This window comes from Crotalus tigris, unplaced genomic scaffold (assembly GCF_016545835.1).
Source record: "Crotalus tigris isolate CLP2741 ecotype Arizona unplaced genomic scaffold, ASM1654583v1 scf7180000017666.379230911805:20528666, whole genome shotgun sequence".
Classification (NCBI taxonomy): Eukaryota; Metazoa; Chordata; class Lepidosauria; order Squamata; family Viperidae; genus Crotalus; species Crotalus tigris.
Window position 1 is genome coordinate 15,049,016 of NW_024096552.1, and position 21,827 is coordinate 15,070,842.

The 21,827-nt window shown below is 37.4% G+C and overlaps 1 protein-coding gene across 7 annotated transcripts in view; it reads left to right on the top strand.

Moving 5' to 3' along the window:
* The first annotated feature begins 774 nt into the window (after nucleotides 1-774).
* AOAH (acyloxyacyl hydrolase) overlaps nucleotides 775-21,827 on the top strand; it is a 114,822-nt gene continuing 93,769 nt past the window's right edge. For 4 of the 7 annotated variants that reach the window (XM_039336772.1, XM_039336773.1, XM_039336775.1 and 1 more), the window contains exons 1-2: nucleotides 4,655-5,020; nucleotides 8,008-8,144. In XM_039336772.1, the coding sequence (XP_039192706.1) occupies nucleotides 8,015-8,144 (130 nt within the window). In that variant the 5' untranslated portion in view covers nucleotides 4,655-5,020; nucleotides 8,008-8,014. Of the gene's footprint in view, nucleotides 857-4,654; nucleotides 5,021-8,007; nucleotides 8,145-21,827 lie in introns of those variants that run through there. The other 3 variants (XM_039336770.1, XM_039336778.1, XM_039336777.1) reach the window with 3 other exon arrangements.

Consider the following 21,827-nt stretch of genomic DNA (forward strand, 5'->3'; position numbering starts at 1 on the left):
CTTTTATTTACAATTTTTTTTCTTCAATTTATTCGTGTCCTCCTTTTTGTTGTAAAAAAGTTGGTCACCTTATATTTATGTTGGATAAAAATGGAAAGGGAAATCATAAGCTCTCTTGCTGAGCTTTTTTATTATATTTGTATAGTTACTGCTCAGATTCCATGTTAAAAAATTGTGTGTTTTAAAAAGGAAACTATTCTTTTTTAAAATTCAGACTATATAGATGGGGATAGATCAAACTGATTTTGAAGCAGAAGGAGAACAAATTTTCTTCGTTCAACTATGTTCCTACAAAAGCTATATTTACCAACTCCATGGGACATTTACACTTGAAAAAAATATTTTGACTGGAATACCTATTTGAGGCATTCAACAAGATGTAATAACTAGCTAAACAATTTGAAAATTAATATGTACTTCTCAATGAGTATCATAATACACTGTAATTTGCTATTCATATTGACTTGGTTAGTTAACTCAGTTGAAAAGATTAAGAGGAAAGCCATGAAAATTCCAGTCAGTCTACTGGTTAGATATCCTGCAGCGTATAAAAGCTTAAGTGTGTATGAATTACTTATGCCATCAAGAACTATATTTTGGCAGAGTCTTTGTGTTAGAACAAGAGACCTTCAGAGATGAATGCTACTTGAATATCCTCTTCTTTGTAGATACAATTTTGCATTGATTTTGCTGTATTGACTTCTGCAAGAAAAATGAAATTCTGAGTTCACCATCACTGAGGATTGCTTCATATAAACTGTATAGTTGATTGGGATTCCCTAGAGGCACGAAGTGAACAGCTACATGTAGGAATGTAAAGATTCTGCCTCATATCTTCCATTATTGCCACTTACAGGTAAAAGTCTTTGTCTCCGTGCTATGACAAATTAATTTTAGCAGAATAAAATGGAAAGGTTCAAGAGCAAACCAGATCAGATATTTTACTGGCTCTTCATAACTCTGGGTAAAATGTGAACATATGTATCTTTGCCCCTTATTATGGAAAAAGTTGAGTTATATTGCTTTTCCATCAAAACTTATTAGAAACTGCTAACTAGATGCAGAAGTACATAAACAGATAGTCTTCTCTTAACAACCATAGTTGAGACTAGCCACTCCATTGCTAAATGACACAATCTTTAAGTCAGACATTATGTGGCCATGACAGACTTAAGACCTCATTTCCAGCTCGTTCATTAAGGAGCTCGCCTGCAGTTGTTAAATAAGATATCATTGGTCATTGATCTAAAACTGCAAGCAGACTGTCCAGCTCTATCCAGAAACTCATTTTTGATCCACTCTGCACATCTTCTGCAACCAGCTAGATATCTCTGTCGCATAACAAGCCCAAAATTCAGAAGGTCCCTATTGTTAGATAGATTCAATGTCCTCCCAATAGCTATATCAAAAAGAGACTTCATCCATGTGGTGGAGGAATAATTGAATGGATAGGACATGCGGGGGGGGGGCTGGATGGTGGCATGGGTTGCCTGGAGCCCTGGGCAGCAGAGGTCAAACGCCCAGCCTGGCCCTCAAGTACCCATGGCACCAAGCCCAGCCCCACTTCCCCAAGGGGGTGCCCAGATGCACTTACCTCCTCAAGGCTGCTGCTGCTGTGCTTGCTCTCGTTAGTCATGTTGCTCATGATGGGTACAAGGGCAAAGTCAGAAGGAGGCCCATTCCCTCTCCATGGGGGGAGACCCAGCTTTGTATCCAAAGCTTCCTTAGCAATAGGATGGGAGACCCCAAGATAGGCCAGGAGGAGGGGGCAAGGGGATGGTGAAAGGACAGCAGGGCAGGACTAAGGCAGACCCTTCCTCTCCTTCCTTCCTTCCTAAGTACAGAGTGGTGGGAAAATGTTAGAGATGAGGGAGAAAAATAGGCAAGAAACGCAGCTGGGGAGATGTCACCCTTCGTGAGGAATGAAGAAATGCACCATTGCTTGGAAGTGGCCAGCACATGGCCCTCACCTACTTAATATATCTGGCTTGGTGGGCTCTGGGGGAGGAGATGCCATGAGCAGCATGAGAGTCAATGTCACCTGCACAATGCCGCCCAGCCCCCGGTTTTGGCAGGCAGCGAAGCACACTCCTCATAGTGCTGAGAGGCTGAGCCAGGTGGCGCAAATCTGAAAAGAAGCGTGATGCCACCCAGCCCCCAGCCTGCCCAGTTTTGGCAGGTAGCAGGGCGCTCTCACAGCACCAAGAGGCTGAGCCGGGTGGCGCGAATCCAAAAACAAGCACGACAATGCCCAACCCCTCAGCCTGCAATCTTTCACGGCAGGCAGTGAGGCACTTTCATCACAGTGCCAAAAGGCTGAGCTGGGAGGTGCGAAGCTTGCCAGCTTTGCACCTTGCTACCTGCTGAAACTGGGCAGACTGAGGGTAGCACGAATCTCATCAGATTCGTGCTACCCAGCTCACTTCTTGGCGCTGTGAGGAGAGTGCCCCGCTGCCTGCCAAAACCGGGCAGGCTGGGGGCTGGGCGTTGTCATGCTTCTTTTGGGATTTGCACCACCTGGCTCAGCCTCTCGGCACTGTGAGGAGAGTGCCCTGCTGCCTGCCAAAACCCCTCCCCCAGAGCCCATCAAACCGGATATGTGAAGTAGGTGAGAGCGATTTGCTGGCCACTTCCAGGCAATGATGCATTTCTTCAATCCTCACAAAGGGTGACACCTCCCCAGCATGCACCCAGGGGGTGGGGCCAATGCGGCAGGGGCTGTTTCCTCACTGTTTCCTGATGGCCTTGTGGAGCTAAGACTGAATACATTTCAGCATAGATGGCCACCACAAAATTGTACATTGGCTCCTGGCTGGCCTGGGCCAGGGCTAAGGCAGCAGGGGCCGTTCCCTCATTATTTCCAGGATGGCTTCGTGGGCCACATGAAACCACTTCGCAGGCCGCATCCGGCCCCCAGGCCTTGTGTTTGACATGTCTGATCTAGAGAGTGAAAAATAACTTTACCAGACTTACAGGCTACTCTGAATCATTTGCAGTTGGAGTGGCCTCTGTGCTTAGATAGAGCGGTGTAATGGCTCAGCAGTTAAGATGCTGGGCTTGTCAGTTGGAAAGCTAGGAGGCCAAGATTGAGACCCAAGCACCACACAATAGGGTGAGCTCCTTTTCTCATCCCAACTCCTGTCAACCCAGCAGTTCGAAAGCATGCAAAAGCGAGTAAATAAATAGGGGCCACTTCAGTGGAAAGGTAACAGAAATGTCTTCAGATAACAATGGCTTTGAGATGGAGATGAGCCCAACCCCTACAGTTGGCAATGACTAGCAGAGTAAAATCCTCAGGGACTCCTCTCTCCTCTTTTATAAGCGTAGATAGACAGATGAGAGAATAAGCAAGTCCACTTGATCATAATTGGAACCTACCTCTCAAACAGGAGTTGTGGATACAGAAGGACCCCCCCCTCCCTCCAATTATATACCACTTTGTCCCAGAACCAAAGATTAAATATCATTGGGTCAGTTGGCTTTTGAATGCAGAGACAATTTGTATTTTTCAGTTTGAATCTGGCTCAGTTGTTCCCCGTACATATCCTCACAGTTTGACAGGATTCCAATTGCACCTTCTATTAGTCCCAGGGTTAGATATGCATTTGTTACATCAAGATCGCGGAAGAAATGGTGACAAAACAAGCACAGCACTAACTATGCTGCTGCTCTGGTACAACCAGGGAAAGGAGCATGTCTTTGTCTGCCATATGATAATCCATCAAACAGCCTTTGAGTTTCTTTAGAATTCTATAGTTTGAGGGCTTTTCAGAGAAAGAAAAGGATTTTGGAAATAGATGCCAATTCTTCATCCTCACCCCAATTCCCTAATACAGTTCGTTTTTCCTCACTAATGGTGGGAATGTAGATATTTACGAAACAGCTCCTTCACTTTCTTTTTTTGTCAAATTTAAAATGGACCCAAATGATCTTATTCAAGAAACCAAAATAAAACCTATTCTCTGCCCTGCTTACTACATTTATTCCTGCAACTTGAGCAGAGAAAATCCTACAAGAAAGTGTTATTCCTCCAAGGTATAAAAAGCAATGCCACACATAAGAGATTTGGGCAATCTCAAGTGAGATGTGATCAGCCTTTATCTTCTCCAAATTTTCTATTTCCAATTCAAGCTCTTGGTTCTTCTGTCAGAAGATTTTTGAAATGGGAATGCTAAGAAAACAAGGGGTGTTTGCAGGGAGAGCTATCACTAAAGCAACAGTAACTTCTTGTCTTCTTTCGCCCAATAACCAAAAATAACAAACAACCCATGCTTGACTTGACCATCTCTCATATTTAAAAAAGAAAAAGAAAAAAAAGAAAAATCTGATTATTTCATTTGAATTCTTTTGTTCAATTAAATCTGACACTGTAATGGTAGGGAAACAGGAGTTGGGGTCTTTTCCAGAGACAGCATAGAACTCCCTCCCCCACCATTAGAACAAGTAATCTGAGCTATGACATTTACTGCCTCTATTAAATAATACTTAAAAAACAGAAATTTGGGATGATATTCCCCTAAACCACCAGCTGCAACATAATTTGATTTGGCAGAGGGCTCACTGCTATTTTTAGGATTTGCATTTCCCCTTAGGCTTCAGAACTCTTTTGCTTATCAGCTAAATTTCTCATTTAGATTTGACAAATAGATTTGAGAAACACATGGAAGATTATTCTGAAAGCCAGCTGATGGAATATAAATCTTTTGTATTTGTATACATAGCTATCTCTCTGGATACACATTATTGTCTTGCTAATACAAGGAAAAAGTGTAAGGCAAGCTTTAAAACTGATCTGCTTTGTGACAAAGTAATAGTTTTTGGAGAGCAGATATCTTCTTTTCCTTCACATTTTGGTTTCAGTTGTATAAGGTTTATGAGCAAATATAGTCCTGCCTGCATATTAATCAGCCACAGTTGTTAAGAAAACAGGAAGAGGAAAACCATCACAGAAGTCTGTTTCTTTGAGAGAAGCTCTGTCCTCACAAAATACATTCCTTGTGCTGAGTGATCAAAATTACTGGTAAGACTCAATTTCTTTACTTAGCATGGGAGTTGTCTCCTGATTTGTTGATGGGTTTTTGCTATGATTTGGTTTGGCATAAAGATGCAGTAATGTGAAAAGCTTTATCAGTTGTCCTCTAGCAGATTTTATAGAAAGTTATAGGGCTTTTGCCTGAAACCCCACCCCCACCACTACTTTTTTCTATTTGATGTAGTGGGCTGGATTTGTATTGTTGAATAACTTCATTAGGCTGACAATTTATCCTTGAAAGTAAGTTCTGCAGCATGGAATGTTGGTTTTCAGGATTCATAGATTGTTTGTTATTCAGATTCAGGGTTAGGAAAGATAAAAAGCACTGAAATTGTATGGTATAGTAAACATGGATTCTAGACAACTTGCAACAGATTCTAATGATTTTCAACTCCCAGTAGCTCAAGGAAGTTTGGTGGATGACAAAAGACCAGCAATATCTGAAGTGTTTTAAGTTGCCACTCCAAATAAATAGGAAGATGAGTAGCGTTTTTATCCTCAGCAATCAGTAAAGAATACAGATCTCTCAAATCCAACTTTTCCCAACAATGAATTATATTGTTCTAGTGAAGTACAAGTAGCTGTATTATGTGCTTTTATGGCTCCTTTCCAACTTGTGCTCAGTTTTGATTTCACTGTAACTCTGGTATAATATATGCTTCTTGTGGGACACAGAGTAAAATTCTGTTGAACTATTCCTAACCAATAGCTCATTTTGTCAATCAGTCAATTAACTTCGGTTATCAAAATAAAACTATAGGTGTCTTTCATAAAGTTGAGATTTCATTCCTTGTTTATCTGTCCAATGTGTGCTGCACAATTATTGGATAGGCCTTGGAACTCTTTTATCTTATGATTCTTTATATGTAAACTAGATTTGGACTGGACCAGCCCTGCCCCCCATGCCCCCCATTCCTATAGAGAATTTAGCTTTGGAAAGTAAAAGAATGACTTTATGATAAAGGAGAACATCATTCTGTGGCAGCATGAAGACTGTATCTTGAACCATTCAAACATGGCTTAGAATACAACAGGTTTGTATGGGCTGTATTAAAATTTGAATTAGTGTGCAGTCCAGAAGCTAGGATATATTATTAATATGAAGTATGGATAATATTATTATTTAATTAAATATATGATCAACTTCATTACCTATCATATTAAATAAACTCTGAGGATATCTTGGAGAACACATCTAAAGATTTGAGAAAGTACAGTTTTATATCTTGTCATATAGGTTTAGAAATTTAAGTTGGGGGTGTTAATTTAAACTAATGGAATCAGTTTGGCATTTTCTAGCCCGCTGTCAGAATGAAAGGTTTTTTTAGCCATTTTTTTCTGTTATCATCGCTGCTGTAAAGACTTGACTTTGAGAGTTACAACAACAAAGAATGTTTGGATGGTTTTTCTATTTTCTAGTAATTGTTTTGGGGTTTTAAAATCACTATTAAATTATTGAAATACATCTATCCTAATGGGAAATTTGCAGGTTAAAAAGGATGTTCCCATTGCATGAATGATAAAAATACTCAGGTGGTTACATACTGAAAAAGAAAAAAAGCATTAAATAGTTTCACTCAGAATATTTTTTCTTCAGATACAGCTTTTTATTACTGTCAAGAGCTACCTCCATCAAATGATTCAAAGTTGGACAGGAATAAATAAGCAATTATTTCAACCAGGTCACTAGACAATGTTAAACAACAAGCTTGTGAATCAAGTCAAGTGATTTTCCCCTTCTTATTTTAAATCCATTTTAAGGTTTGGAAGGGAAGGTGATTGTGTCAATTTTAATACAAAAGATGCTTGTGTGGTTTAAAATTTATTTCATACTTAAACATTTTTTTTTAATGGAAGGAAGACAAGGCCCTTCTCTAGTTTCATTTTCTGAATTAGCCATCCCATGTTTATCCATGGTTGTCCTCCCATGGTTGTCCTCTCTTCTGCAGTATTTGGCTGGCTCCTAACAAACTTTGCAAAAGATTATTTCAAGCAGTCAACCTTATTTATGACGGTTTATAAGAGTCCATATATTGAGTTAACAGTTTGAGCCATAAGCAAACATTGTCTAGAGAGGAAATCTGTCACATTTCCCCCCTTTAAATTTATTACATCTTCCTCCTGTGCAAAGAGGGCTGCTGCTGAGTTCCAAGAAGGGGAGCAATTCTCCGAGAAGGAGGACAATTCTACATGCTGTTTGCTTTCCAGTTCGGTTTGTAAGTCCCATTCCAATGAGTCACATAAATTAAATTTATCTGATAAGGCGACTGCAGATGAATTACTTACTGGAACAGACTGTTTGCAGTGTAATCTTCCATTTTCTGCTGCTTCAGTGGCTTGGATGAACTCTCTGCTGTAGAGTGCTGTCTCTTTCTCCTTTTCCCCATTCTTAGTAATCCTGGCTTGTAGAATTGTTAAAATGTAGGTAAAAAAATGGTGGCCTCTCCAGTAGTTAAAAAAAGTTAAAAGTAAGTTAAAATAGGTTAAAAGTGTGTAGATTAAAAATGCAATGTTAAAAAGGTTTAAAAAGTTAAAATAAAAGTAAAAGAAAATAAAAGAAGGCTTTTGCTTTTGGAGGAGCTTCTTACAGCCTTTGCTGCCTGTCCCATCAAAGTTGTTTTGTAGAAAAGGAAATTTATGAGAATTCACTGTCTGCATTTTTCAAATAAAGTTTCTCTGGATGTGTTTTTCCCAGCTAGGTCTATATTGTTCTCTACACATGAAACTGAGCTATCAAAAATTTCAGTAATGATGAAGTCAGTGGAAGAGCTGAACTCCGCAATCTGGACAGCAACTAGGAAAGTCTGTTCTAGATATTTTGACCGGCAATTCCCATTGACCTTACTTTGGTCATGTAGCTGAATATAATGATATGGTCCAAATATCTTCATATCCTCTGCCCTAAGAATCTCAGTTATTTCTTATTCCTGATTTTGTTTCTAATCCTTTGTAATTTTTCATCTTTATTCTTTCAGAAAGAATATGTATTGGAAGAAAGTTCCTTCCTTAACTTTCGTGCTTCTTCTCATGCTTTTGACGAATGGCAGTTCCTTTTCACACGATGAACTGAAACTGTTTCGATCTAAACACTACCACAGATTCAGCTGTATAGGTATGTCTTCAACAGGGCTACCAGATTTGTGCTGCAAAAATCCAGATGACACAGAGATAGCAAACAGGAATATTGAGTACTAAATCCCACATAATGTAGTTCAAATGTTCCAGGATGAAATGCATAGAATTGGTGTATTGTTTTGTTTTCTGCTTCTTTTATTGGTGATTGTGTTTAGATAGTAGTAGTAGTAGTAGTAGTAGTAGTAGTAGTAGTAGTAGTAGTAGTGATGATCATCATGATAAAAACTCAGTTTTTTTCTCATAAATAATGTTTGTGTCCATATATTACACATAGCTGTCCTTTGTGAATGTGACTTCACAATTTTGAACTTAAATGGGATTACATCATCTGTTTGGATGCCAATGGATACATTGGTTGCCATGGTAGGTTTATCCAATACTGGTAGATGTACCATAATACTGGTAGGTATACCACAACACTGTTCAAAATCCAAATGGTCATTAAAGGATACAGAGATATACAGAAAATTCTTTTTCAGCTCAGTTAATATATGACAAAGCAACCATTTCTATATCATCCCTCCTAGATCTGCAAAAAAGTTGTTTTTTTCTCATTTAGTTTTTTTTCTGGGCAGAAGAAAACACTAGGATGAGGCAACCACCATTTTTATTTTCTAGGAAATTATTTTAGATCTATTAAGTCAGTGAGGGATAGAGAAACATTCTTGGAAATGAATAAGTAATATATAAGATTACTGCTTTGTTTTATAGCATGCTACTATACATGCACAGATTTATAGATGACATCTGGCTATTCCTTTTTAGAAGAAATTATGTAGATTTTTGAAAAGAAGAGACAAATCATAGGATAATATAAGCAAAAAAATATGCAAATGGTTTTTCACCATACCTCTTCACAGCATACTGGCATCTAATTTAATTGGTTTTTAATTAAAATATTTAAAATAAAATCTATACAAGTATAAATATTGACAAGATCACGAAGTGTTAGATACATTGGTATTTGCCAAGAATCATACTGGGTATCCAAGGGCTACTACATGAAATGCATATTGAATCTAAAAACAACAATATATCTTGAAATGTCTTAGTATATTGACCCTTCATCTGAGAAAATTGTTGCTTGTTATATTGGATCTTTTTGCTCTTACTTTATAATGCACAGAAAAAAATATTAGAACTTCAGCAAAATAACAATCAAATACATGTATTTTTAACTTGATGTAACCTTTCACATTTACAAAAGTGGTCCTTTCATGAAATAACTTCTCACCAGATTGTTCAAAAAGGGACTTCTACATAATGTGAAAGTTCTTTCTGTCAAAATAAAGCTGTAGGTACACAGATTGTAGATATATGATAGACAGACAGACAGACAGACAGACAGACAGACAGACAGACAGACAGATAGATAGATAGATAGATATAACCTTTATTGTCATTTTTTATTGTGGGCACAACGGCACGCATTAAAAATGAAATTTAGTTGCTTGTTCTCAAAATATACACATACATAACACACATTTAAACATACTATATAAAACATATGTATAGACCTACACCCTTACATATAAGTAACATATAAATATTAATCACTGCTCATCTTGAATAAATAACAGAAGGAGGAAGCTTTAGAGTTCACAAGGTTAATTATGAAGATTTTTTAAGTATATATAAATATCTCAGTTTTATATATAAGCAAATATAGAAGAAACCTTTTTCTCAGCTTTGAGCTTTGTAGTATACATTTAATTGATGTGTTTTGATACCCAGAATATCTAGAAATTCATTTTTCCTGAAATTGTCCCCTCATTTTTCACTAAACATTTGTATAGTAATGGCACTGTACTGTTTCTTATGCTAAAAGCTTGTTTTTTCAGACACATATTTTAACCACAAAATTTAATTAATAAGGAGCAATTTAATAAAGACCAATCATTGGCACTGATTTAAGAGTAATAGTATTTTTCAGAAAAAGTTTTTTGTTTGTAATTAAGCTAATTTTATTGTTCTCTATAGCATAATAATTTCCATGTAAAAGAATATCCATCTTTCTGTAACAAAAAATGTTATAGTGAATGTAAAGGTCTGCCTGTTGGCTGGTACCCCAAGTATAATCATAACCTTGATTTGCATAATTAAATTCTCTCAGATGCATCTACCACAATTTGTTTTAATATATTTTTTTAAAAAAAATGTGTTCAAATAAATATAGCAGGGATTTGGAGTTGCACTGCCCTTAATCATATTATCGCCAATCTTTAAGTATTATGGACTAGATTTTCTCTCATTTGCTTCAAAACTGGGGATAAGAAATCAGGATAAGTTCAGTAAAAAACTTAAAAATAAAATCTACAGACACTTATCAACAATAGCTGAACTTTGTTCCATCCCTGATATCTTTTGTCTAGATTAAGAACTCATAGCTGCTATTTTTCCATTTCTACAGGATTATGAAATTATTCTTAAGTGCCGTTTGATATTTTCAAAGGACAGCTAGAAACCTGATGAAATAATAAAGTTTCTTTCCTCAACCAGTATTTCTCAATACACTGTCAAACTTCCTTTTGTAATTTGGTAAAAACTAATTAAATAGTGGAAATTTTTTTAATCTGTCTATTGAAATACAATATAATTTTTTCTAATGAATGGCCAAGTATTTTCATCTTAAAAAAAGAAACCAAAACAAAGAATTCTCTCAATATCTTACTGAGTGTACTTAAACAAGCCAACATTTTTGTATTGACACTTGAGGTTCTCAAAGACAACCTGCTGCTGATTTTTTCTCACTTTTCCCAGAATTTCAATCTCACATAAACTGACCTGGTAAAATGAGGTTCCAGAGATATTACTTTGTCCTGAAGAATCTTATTAGCCTTTAATAAATAAATTGTGTCAGGATCCATTGACTTTCTATGATCTTCCAAGTGAGATTGTCTATTCCTAGCCATTTCTACTATGCACCTGTTATAGTGAATTTAAAGATCTGCATGGTTCTTATTTTCTCTCTCATTTAAAAAGAGATATACAGGAAATCAATTCAAAATATGCATAACAATGTTAGATACAATCAATTAATACAAACCTAAATATTACACCAAAATATTACAACCAGCTAGACAAACAACAACCACATTTCTTAATATAATACCTAAATTAAATATAGAATCTGTAAATAGTAAAATATAGATATCAACATATTATCGATCGAGATGAGTTTCTGCAATTTTGCCCAGGATCAGCACAGTTTTTTCCACCACCTCTCAGAACAAAATAATTATGTTTAAATCTTTCTTCAATTTGTTTACATTAGCTGTTTTCTCAAGATTATTAAGGAGGATAACTCCAAACCCAAAGGGCCATTTCCTGAAAAGTCCTTAGTTGAGAAATGCATTTTAATGTTGCATGAATTATGCAAGGAACTATATACAGTGGTATGCTGGTACTCAATTGCTTTGAAAACATTTTGATGTGAACGTTTTGTCCCAGTACTCATAGTTTGTTTGGCACTCAACACACAAGAAGAACTTGTCAGTATCAGCTGCCTTTTCACTTGCTATTCCTTATAGAAAAAAAATGGTTTGGTACTCATCATTTTTGGTACTCATCCCACCTCCCAGAACTAATTAAGGATGAGTACCAAGGTACCCCTTTATGGATTACTGCCTTGTCGTGGCGAAGGGGCTTGCGTAACTCAATGAAGCTATAAGCTATGCCGTGCAGGGCCACCCAAGACGGACAGGTTATAGCAGAGAGTTCTGACAAAATGTGATCCACTGGAGAAGGAAATGGCAAACCACTCCAGTATCTTTGCCATGAAAACCCCATGGACAGTACTAAAATGAAAAAAGATATGACACTGGAAGATGAGCCCCTCAGGTCGGAAGGTGTCCAATATGCTACTGGGGAAGAGCAGAGGGCTAGTACTAGTAGCGCCAGAAAGAATGAAGCGACAGGGCCAAAGCCGAAAGGACGCTCAGCTGTGGATATATCTGGTGGTGAAAGGAAAGTCCGATGCTGTAAAGATTTTTTCTCCATAGGAACCTGGAATGTAAGATCCATGAATCAAGGCAAGCTAGACATAGTCAAAAAAGAGATGACAAGACTGAACATCGACATCTTAGGAATCAGCGAACTAAAATGGACAGGAATGGGTGAATTTAACTCAGATGACCATCAGGTATACTACTGTGGGCAAGAATCCCTCAGAAGAAATGGAGTAGCCTTCATAGTCAATAAAAGAATAGGAAAAGCAATACTGGGATACAATCCCCAAAATGACAGAATGATCTCAATTCGAATCCAAGGCAAACCATTCAATATCACAGTAGTCCAAATCTATGCCCCAACCACTGGTGCTGAAGAGGATGAAATTGACCGGTTCTATGAAGCCCTACAGCACCTTATAGAATTAACACCAAAAAATGATGTCCTTATCATCATGGGGGATTGGAATGCTAAGGTAGGAAGCCAAAAGATAACCGGAATAACAGGCAAGTTTGGCCTTGGAGTACAAAATGAAGCAGGGCACAGGCTAATAGAATTCTGTCAAGAGAATACGATGGTCATAACAAACACTCTTTTCCAACAACCCAAGAGACGGCTCTACAAATGGACATCACCAGATGGTCAACATAGAAATCAGATTGACTATGTGCTCTGCAACCAAAGATGGAGAAGCTCTATACAGTCAGTAAAAACAAGACCAGGAGCTGACTGTGGCTCAGATCATGAGCTTCTTGTTGCAAAATTTAGGCTTAAATTGAAAAAAGTAGGGAAAAGCACTAGGCCACTCAGGTATGAACTAAATCATATTCCTGATGAATATACAGTAGAGGTGACAAATAGATTTAAGGAATTAGATCTGATAGACAGAGTGCCTGAAGAACTATGGATGGAAGTTCGCAACATTGTACAAGAGGTAGCAACTAAAACCATCCCAAAGAAAAAGAAATGCAAGAAAGCAAAATGGCTGTCTGAGGAAGCTTTGCAAATAGCTGAGGAAAGAAGGGAAGCGAAAGGCAAAGGAGAAAGAGAAAGATACACCCAATTGAATGCAGAATTCCAGAGAGTAGCTAGAAGAGATAAGAATGCCTTCTTAAATGAACAGTGCAAAGAAATAGAAGAAAACAACAAAAATAGGGAGGACCAGAGATCTCTTCAAGAAAATTGGAGATATGAAGGGAACGTTTCATGCAAAGATGGGCATGATAAAGGACCAAAATGGCAGAGACCTAACAGAGGCAGAAGAGATTAAGAAGAGATGGCAAAACTACACAGAAGAACTATACAAGAATGAGCTTAACATCCCAGATAACCACAATGAGATGGTCATGACCTCGAACCAGACATCCTAGAATGTGAAGTGAAATGGGCCTTAGAAAATCTGAGCAACAACAAAGCTAGTGGAGGTGACAGTATTCCAGCTGAGCTATTCAAAATCTTAAAAGACGATGCAGTAAAAGTGCTACACTCAATTTGCCAGCAAATTTGGAAAACTCAACAGTGGCCACAGGATTGGAAAAGGTCAGTTTACATTCCAATTCCAAAGAAAGGCAATGCCAAAGAATGTTCAAACTATCGCACCATTGCACTCATTTCACATGCTAGTAAAGTTATGCTTAAAATCCTACAAGCTAGACTCCAGCAGTATGTGGATCGAGAACTACCAGAAGTACAGGCAGGATTTCGAAGAGGCAGAGGAACTAGAGATCAAATTGCCAACATACGCTGGATCATGGAGAAAGCTAGGGAGTTCCAGAAAAACATCTACTTCTGCTTCATTGACTATGCAAAAGCCTTTGATTGTGTGGATCACAACAAATTGTGGCAAGTTCTTAAAGAGATGGGAGTACCAGACCATCTCATTTGTCTCTTGAGAAACCTATATGCGGGTCAAGAAGCAACAGTGAGAACCGAACACGGAACCACTGATTGGTTCAAAATTGGAAAAGGAGTCCGGCAAGGCTGTATACTGTCGCCCTGCCTATTTAACTTATATGCAGAGCACATCATGAGAAAGGCAGGGCTAGATGAATCAAAAGTTGGAATTAAGATTGCCGGGAGAAATATCAACAACCTAAGATATGCAGATGATACCACTCTAATGGCAGAAAGTGAAGAGGAACTAAAGAGCCTCTTGATGCGGGTGAAGAAGGAGAGTGCAAAAGTTGGCTTGAAACTCAACATTAAGAAAACCAAAATCATGGCATCCGGCCCTCTCAATTCCTGGCAAATAGATGGGGAAGAAATGGAGGTAGTGACAGATTTTATTTTTCTGGGCTCCAAGATCACCTCAGATGGGGACTGCAGCCAAGAAATTAAAAGACGCTTGCTCCTGGGGAGGAAAGCTATGGCAAATCTAGACAGCATTCTAAAAAGCAGAGACATCACCCTGCCAACAAAAGTGCGTATAGTCCAGGCCATGGTTTTCCCAGTTGCAATGTATGGCTGTGAAAGTTGGACCATAAGAAAGGCTGAGCGCCAAAGAATTGAGGCCTTTGAACTATGGTGCTGGAGAAGACTCCTGCGAGTCCCTTGGACTGCAAGGCGTTCAAACCGGTCAGTCCTAGAAGAGATCAACCCCGACTGCTCTTTAGAAGGCCAGATCCTGAAGTTGAAACTCAAGTACTTTGGCCACCTAATGAGAAGGAAGGATTCACTGGAGAAGAGCCTAATGCTGGGAAAGATTGAGGGCAATAGAAGAAGGGGACGACAGAGAATGAGATGGCTGGATGGAGTCACTGAAGCAGTAGGTGTGAATTTAAATGGACTCCAGAAGATGGTAGAGGACAGGAAGACCTGGAGGAACGTTATCCATGGGGTCGCGATGGGTCAGACACGACTTCGCAATTAACAACAACAACAACAACCAAGGTACCATTGTATCAAGAAATAGATAAGATAAAGTGAGATAAAGTGTAGTATTGTACCACAGAGCTTTAAAAATCAAATCAAATGTTTATATTTGGCTATTAGTTTTGTAATAAAGGTCTTACGTTGCATAGAAGTATTAGAAAATAGGGAAAAATCTAAGAGAAATGGTAACGTTTTGGGCCAAAATCAAGGAGGAAAGGATCAAAGTGGTAAAAACTGACAATAAATTGTTGAGAACGTCCAAGTGTAAAAGAAGCATCATTGTACCTGATGTTTGGCAGATCCAGCAAATATAAATGGAAATTGCAGTTACATTACTTCTACAAATATTTGCAAAATTAGTCCTCCATAATCCCAAAGTCCCTAACAACCAAGATAGGGGGCCCTGAATAACCATAATCAATTTGAAAATTCAAGAAGTATTTTCCAACACATTATCAAGCTAAGCACTGAGGTATAAATATCAACTGCATAAACATCAATTACATAAGTAAAGCATAGTACTCAAACTGTAACCTATTTGGATGTGACAATAAGCTGAATAAGTGAATCTCATGAAAAAAAAATCTTGCATGATCTCAAAGATTTTCTTCATTATGAAACAAAAATTACATTTGTGTGATTACTTCATTAACAAAGAGTTATTGCTGATTCAAAAACCTATATTGTTATGTTATGTTATACTATATTATCTTATGTTACATTTTATTATATAGATTAATCACAATGTCATTAAAGCATTCCTATATTTTGCATTTTGAACATCATTATGTCTTTATAAGTCTCCAGAAAAAATTGTCAAGATGTTTAAGATGGCAAATTTCTTGATCCTCTTCCTTGGGCTATATTTGGCAAATACCATATTCTCTGTAAAAATGCCAAAGGATTCCATATGTTAATCCTTTAAGTTAATCCTAAAAGAAGAAATAAAACTAGATTATGTGCATATAGGAAGATAAAAACTTCTACATTCTTAATTACAGGAGACAGTATTTTATTTTTATCAGCAATTATATAAGATCATATCTAAAGCTATTACTTTTGCTGATTTTTTGCTTCCTTTTTTCTTATATTTTTCAAATAAAATAAAATAAAATTTAAATAAAATAAAAAATAAAATAAAAGCACTATTTTAAAAAAGAAGGCGGAAGAAAATGGTTAAGTAAATAATAGAGAGAAATAGATCCTCCTCCTTTAATAAGATCCTCTTATTAAATAAAAATGTAATGTACAACCTAATATAATGGCATACCTAATAATAGAAACTTTAATCTGTTAAAATGACAGTTTTAATTAACAGTGGAAAGGATAGAATATTTTTAAAAGGTGAACAATTGTTCTGTGTTTGATATAGTTGCTAAACATTCAGAATATGGTCATCTGATTGCAGGGGTAGAGGATTGCGCCACATTTTACAATGGCCAGAAGTGTTTTACAGGTTTAAAGCACCTATTCCAGATTCATCGTAATTTTGTTAAGCAACTAATGATAAATCAAGGACTATATGTAGTCAGTAATGGGTTCCCTCATCCTTTTCTTGAGAAGAAAGAAGAGAAAAATATATCAACAACCATTAAAAAAGTATACTAAATTTTTGCTTCCTAACTCTGGCTCAGTAATTTTGTCTGGTAATCCTAAATATAGTTAGTCCATCATTTCTGGTCTCAATTTATGGTCAGGATAGGCTGCAAAAAATTAGCCATTAAAACTGAATTATCACAGGGAAATGAAGTTTGGTAATATGACTGTGCTACTATGATATTTTTGCTAATTTGTATCACATATACCTGCTGATATTCATATTTGTTATCTGAAAAATGTGAATGTGCAAATGCTAGACTAAGTAGGGAAAGAGAAATGAGATCTGGGAAAGGATGGAAGAGAAAAATGCCAAGCAGAAAAAAATGTCTTGTTTTTTTTCTTTACTTTGCTTTTTTCATTTTCATCATTTCTCATTGACTTTGGTGGAACAGAATTTGCTTCCAGCATGCCAGTAAATAATTCTCAAGGACAGACTGTGATCATCTTGCATATTTAGTTACAGGATGGTAAAATGTCCTGACTTTCATTGCACAATTTCATTTATCCAGCAATCTACAGCCTTCCTGGCTTCCAATATTTTAATTGCTACTCTTTGTAAAAGAGAGATTAGCAAGGCAGAGCACAAAATTCATAAGTGCAACACTTCTTTTAGAATACCGACTCCAGTTCAGTGAATCAACAAGAACAATTTCAAGTTTGTTAGTAAAGAAAAGTTGCTACCAAAATTCTGAATTTTTGGCAACATAGACTGCCATGGCTCTCCTCTTATTTGATTCCCAGGCAGCAGTGCATTCTTTTGAAAATAGCAATTTGAAATAATCAATCACCTTTATTACACTTACCAATGAAACACCGCTGAAGATGTTACCAAGCCTGGTAATGAAACATTCAGTAACCAGCCCTCAAGCTCGGAGAATGAACCTTCACCCTCACTTAACAATGAATATTATATTCAGTATTTGAGAAACGTTACACAGCTTAGGACAGGGGTGTCAAACTCAATTTCATTGAGGGCCACATCAGCATTGGAGTTGCCCTCAGGGGCGGGGGGTATGGCCAGGGTGGGTGCAGCCTACTGGGTGGGTGTGGATGGAGTGGGTGTGGCCTGCTGGATGGGCATGGCCAGCTCTACATCGTTCACGTCAAGGATGCCTGTGGGGGCCTGGGCAGGAGTGGGACAGATCTGAGGGTCTCTGGCAGAAGGGGGTGGGATCGGGGCAAGCACCAAGGCATGGTCCATTTCTTCTTGGGTGACACCTCCCCAGCATGCACCCAGGGGGCAGGCCTGACACAGCAGGGGCTGATTCCTCGCTGTTTCTAGACGGCCTTGTGGAGCTAAGACTGAATGTATTTCAGCATAGATGGCCAGGGCCAAGGAAGCAGGGGCCATTCCCTCACTGTTTCCAGGATGGCTTCGCGGGCCACATGAAACCACTTTGCGGGCTGCATCCGGCCCCCGCGCCTTGTGTTTGACATGTCTGGCTTAGGAAGAGCTAAAATTAATTTCTAAATAAATCACACAGATTTCAGTAAATTAAACTAAAATACAAGATAAACAAAAGTACTAAAATACTAACAAATATCTCAGGTAAATGGGAGAAATTACTATGATTTTAAACTACTAAGTGAATAAAATATTGGAATATTAAATGCTGAGCAAGTAAACTGCTAAAGTTATGTACAGAATTCAGGCAAAATATATATGATGAGTTAGTAAAGAATCACTGAAAATTTTATACCTGTACATATACACATACATACACACATATATAATATGAATCCATATCTATCATCATCACATTTATATGCTCTTCAAATCTATCATCACTCTGGGGAGCTTAAAAATAAAACAATAAAAAAACAATTTCCCTGCAATAATACCTATAAAGGAAGAGTCTGGAAAAACAATCTAATTTAATGAAGCAAAAACCTCACAAAGATTCCATCTCCCACTCTAGGTTTTGAGGGATCATTTAAATAATTAACAGAGTACTATAACAAATGTGAAAACAATTGTGTTTTAAAGATCTTTTTTCCTTCATGGCATGCATTTTGCCTGAATTTTTTGGATGCATCTGATCAACATTTATCTTTCTGGTGGTCATTTGTCAGGTCTCTGTTTCTAATGAGACTGGTCATTTAATGAATATCGACAGATTTGCAGAAATGATAAGAGTGGATAATTATGCCACTGTTTAAATACATCTGTGTACTACTATATTGAAAGAATTATGGTATTCCCAAGAAATAAGGTTTAGATGGATTTCAGATGCTTATGATTCAAAGCAACTGCTTATACTGTAGTTTATTCAATGCTACATTAGGCATCTCTACCTAATCTATAATTTATTTTATATTATAAATCAGTCAGACAGGGTCAATTCAGAGTTATTTCATGGGTTCCTAAGCAGTTTATGCAGGCATAAATCAGAACAAAATTTTATGTAGAGCCAAAAATAAATATCAAAAATCTTTCTTCTTCATTTGAATAAGCTGGAGCACCGAAGCCCTTAACATCAGGTTCAGAATTTAAACCAGTATTAACCTTCAAAAGATAAAATCTCCTGCAAGTGAGCTTGACTCCAGGTAATTGCATAGACAGGGATATTTTGACAACAGTACAAAAGTAGTTTGACATTGTTTTCTTGTGGATTATTTTTGATTTTTTTAATTTCCCAATCTAGCCTAAGGCCTTGGATTTTTTCATTTTCTTCTATCCAAATATTAATTAGTATTAACCTCGATTCACTTTTTAAGATGAAAGTCAGTTAAATCTTGTCAATGAGGTCTGCTTTTAATCATAATGACACCAAAATGAAAAAAGCATGCATTCTATATCAGTATGCAGACTTTAAATTGCATTGTTGAATGCAAGAGTTTGTATCCTATCCCAATGCATACTTTATCACTTGCTCTTGTTTTCCCTCACCTCTACAGTTCTTGTACTGCTAAAGTTTAGCTATTAAGCATTAAAGAATGTAATTTGTGTATGGATGTTTTTGAAAATAATTTGAACTCTCTCGTTCATATTTTAGTGTGATGGCAGAGACTGAGTGCCCAAACTGCTACCCAAAACCCACTTATGCATCGTCGAGTGCTGGGTGGGTGTGGCCCATTGGCTGGGTGTGGCCAATTGTGTGGGCATGGCCAATTGGGTGGGCATGGCTGCAGTGGTAATGGCAGACTGGGTGGGACTAAAAAGTTCAATCAATCAATTCCAACTTTGCAAGATCTTTTTTTTCCCACGAGAAATTGAAATTGAGTGATTGAACCTTTTTTTTTTTTTTTTGCACATGGTGGCGGAGGCCTAAAGTGAAAAGGTTTTATAAAACCCAGTTGAAGGCCTAGGACTGGGGTGACAGCGCATGTGCCCACAGAGAAGGCTCTGAGTGCTGTCCCTGACACCTGTGCCATAGGTTCGCCACCACTGTTTTAGTTAATGGACCATATTATTCTTCAGCAGAGCCCATTAGAGCACTAGTAATTAGTTAATACTTCAAAAGGCTTAGATCCAAGCTTATTCATTATTTAAGTAGAAGAATGAAATCAACCAGACTTGCTAATATTGATTCCTATTAATTTAAAAGTCTCCGCATTTAAAGGAAGGAGGAGGAGGAGGAGGAGGAGGAGGAGGAGGAGGAGGAGGAGAGATTTTCCTAGTTCTGAAATGGTTGAGCTCATTTGATAACTAAATGTTTTTTTCAATAGAAGATAATATTTGTAGCTAACAGTTGTAGTTGAACTGTGAGATCCTTGCTGATCTCTGAGCTTGGTTATTTTCTTGCAGATATTTCATTATCAAACTAGGTAACTTTATCAGTGTTAATAGGGAGTAGGGTTTGCTCTCATTTTATATACTAGTGGCTTACCGTTAGTATTGGTGGGAGTGGTCTTACTTTTTGCTAGTCTAATGTTAATCTTGGTGTTAATCTCTGCTCATATGGGGGTTGATTGATGGTGAGGAGATGTTTTGGATTTTTTTTCCTTTTTGGCTTTTTGATCATCTTTTTGGAATGATATATCGATTTGTTTATCTCTATGTGCCTGTTGATGGCTGATTTGTCTGAGTGCCAGGCTTCCAGCAATTCTCTAGTGTTTTTGGACTTGGCTTAGTCTAGGATTCTCATCGTTTCCCAGCTGAAACTAAGGTCAAGTCTGTCTCTGTGTTATGAAATTCAGAAGTTTTCATCATGTCTTCTGACAGCTAATTTGTATTCAAATGTGTAGGCTAATTTGCCTGCTATTCTTCTGCCTATTTGTCATGTACAATAGCTGTTGCAGGCCTTACACTGTAAGTTATATAGATGATGCTGGGCTTTTCTTCTGGGCTGCTGGGACTTTTGGTTTATTTGGTAATTATATGATAGACTTGTGTTTCTAATTTGCCATCTGCTGATGAGAATATCCAGGAAGGGTAGCATCTTGTTATTTTCTTATTCCCTAGTGAATTTTATTCCTTTGAATATACTTATAGAAACAGAAAAAGCAGAAAAAGACCTAGTGATCCCTCAGTCTGCCCTTTGAGTTTATTTATTCTTTGTTTTCTTCTTAATGTTGATTGTTTTGTCTGTGTTTTCTAGATGATCCTTTTTTTATTATGACAAAGGCATCATTCACATATCAGATCCATACTTTGGGTGGTATGCATGGGAGTGCTACAGATTCCAAGCATTACATTATGGTCTCTGCTATTAGTCCTGAAAAAGGTGATTCTGTGGGTGTTCCTTTGATATATTTGTCCATCACATTGAAAGTATGTGGTCACACAAAGCTTGATAAGTTCCATGATTCTGGGTATTTCAATCTTGGCATATTTGATTAGATTGGCTGTGCTATATAGTAATTGGATTCTTTGGCTAATTATGGATCTATCGATTTAAAAAGTGCTGTGACATCAAATGAAACCATGATTTCATCTTCAACTATTGTCACATCTTTGATTTCTCTGGAGGTACTGTAATGCAGAGTTGAATGGAATATTTGCTTCCCTCTGTGAGATAGCCTAACTTTTTTCTCTATTCTTTGTTGATGTTGTAGGTTGGGGTCCCTGGTAATAATACCATTGGACAGATAGGTATGTCTGGTTTGTATGTTTTAGTGTGTCTATTGAAGACAGGTCCACTGCTTTTTATCTGTCATTGGTCTTCTAAATGTTTCTTCATTTAGAAGATCTTCATTTCATATGCAAACAATGAGTCTGTTCCATAGTAATCAGTGGAACAACCTGCCCCCACAAGTTGTGAATGCTCCAAACCTGGAAGTTTTTTAAGAAGAGACTAGA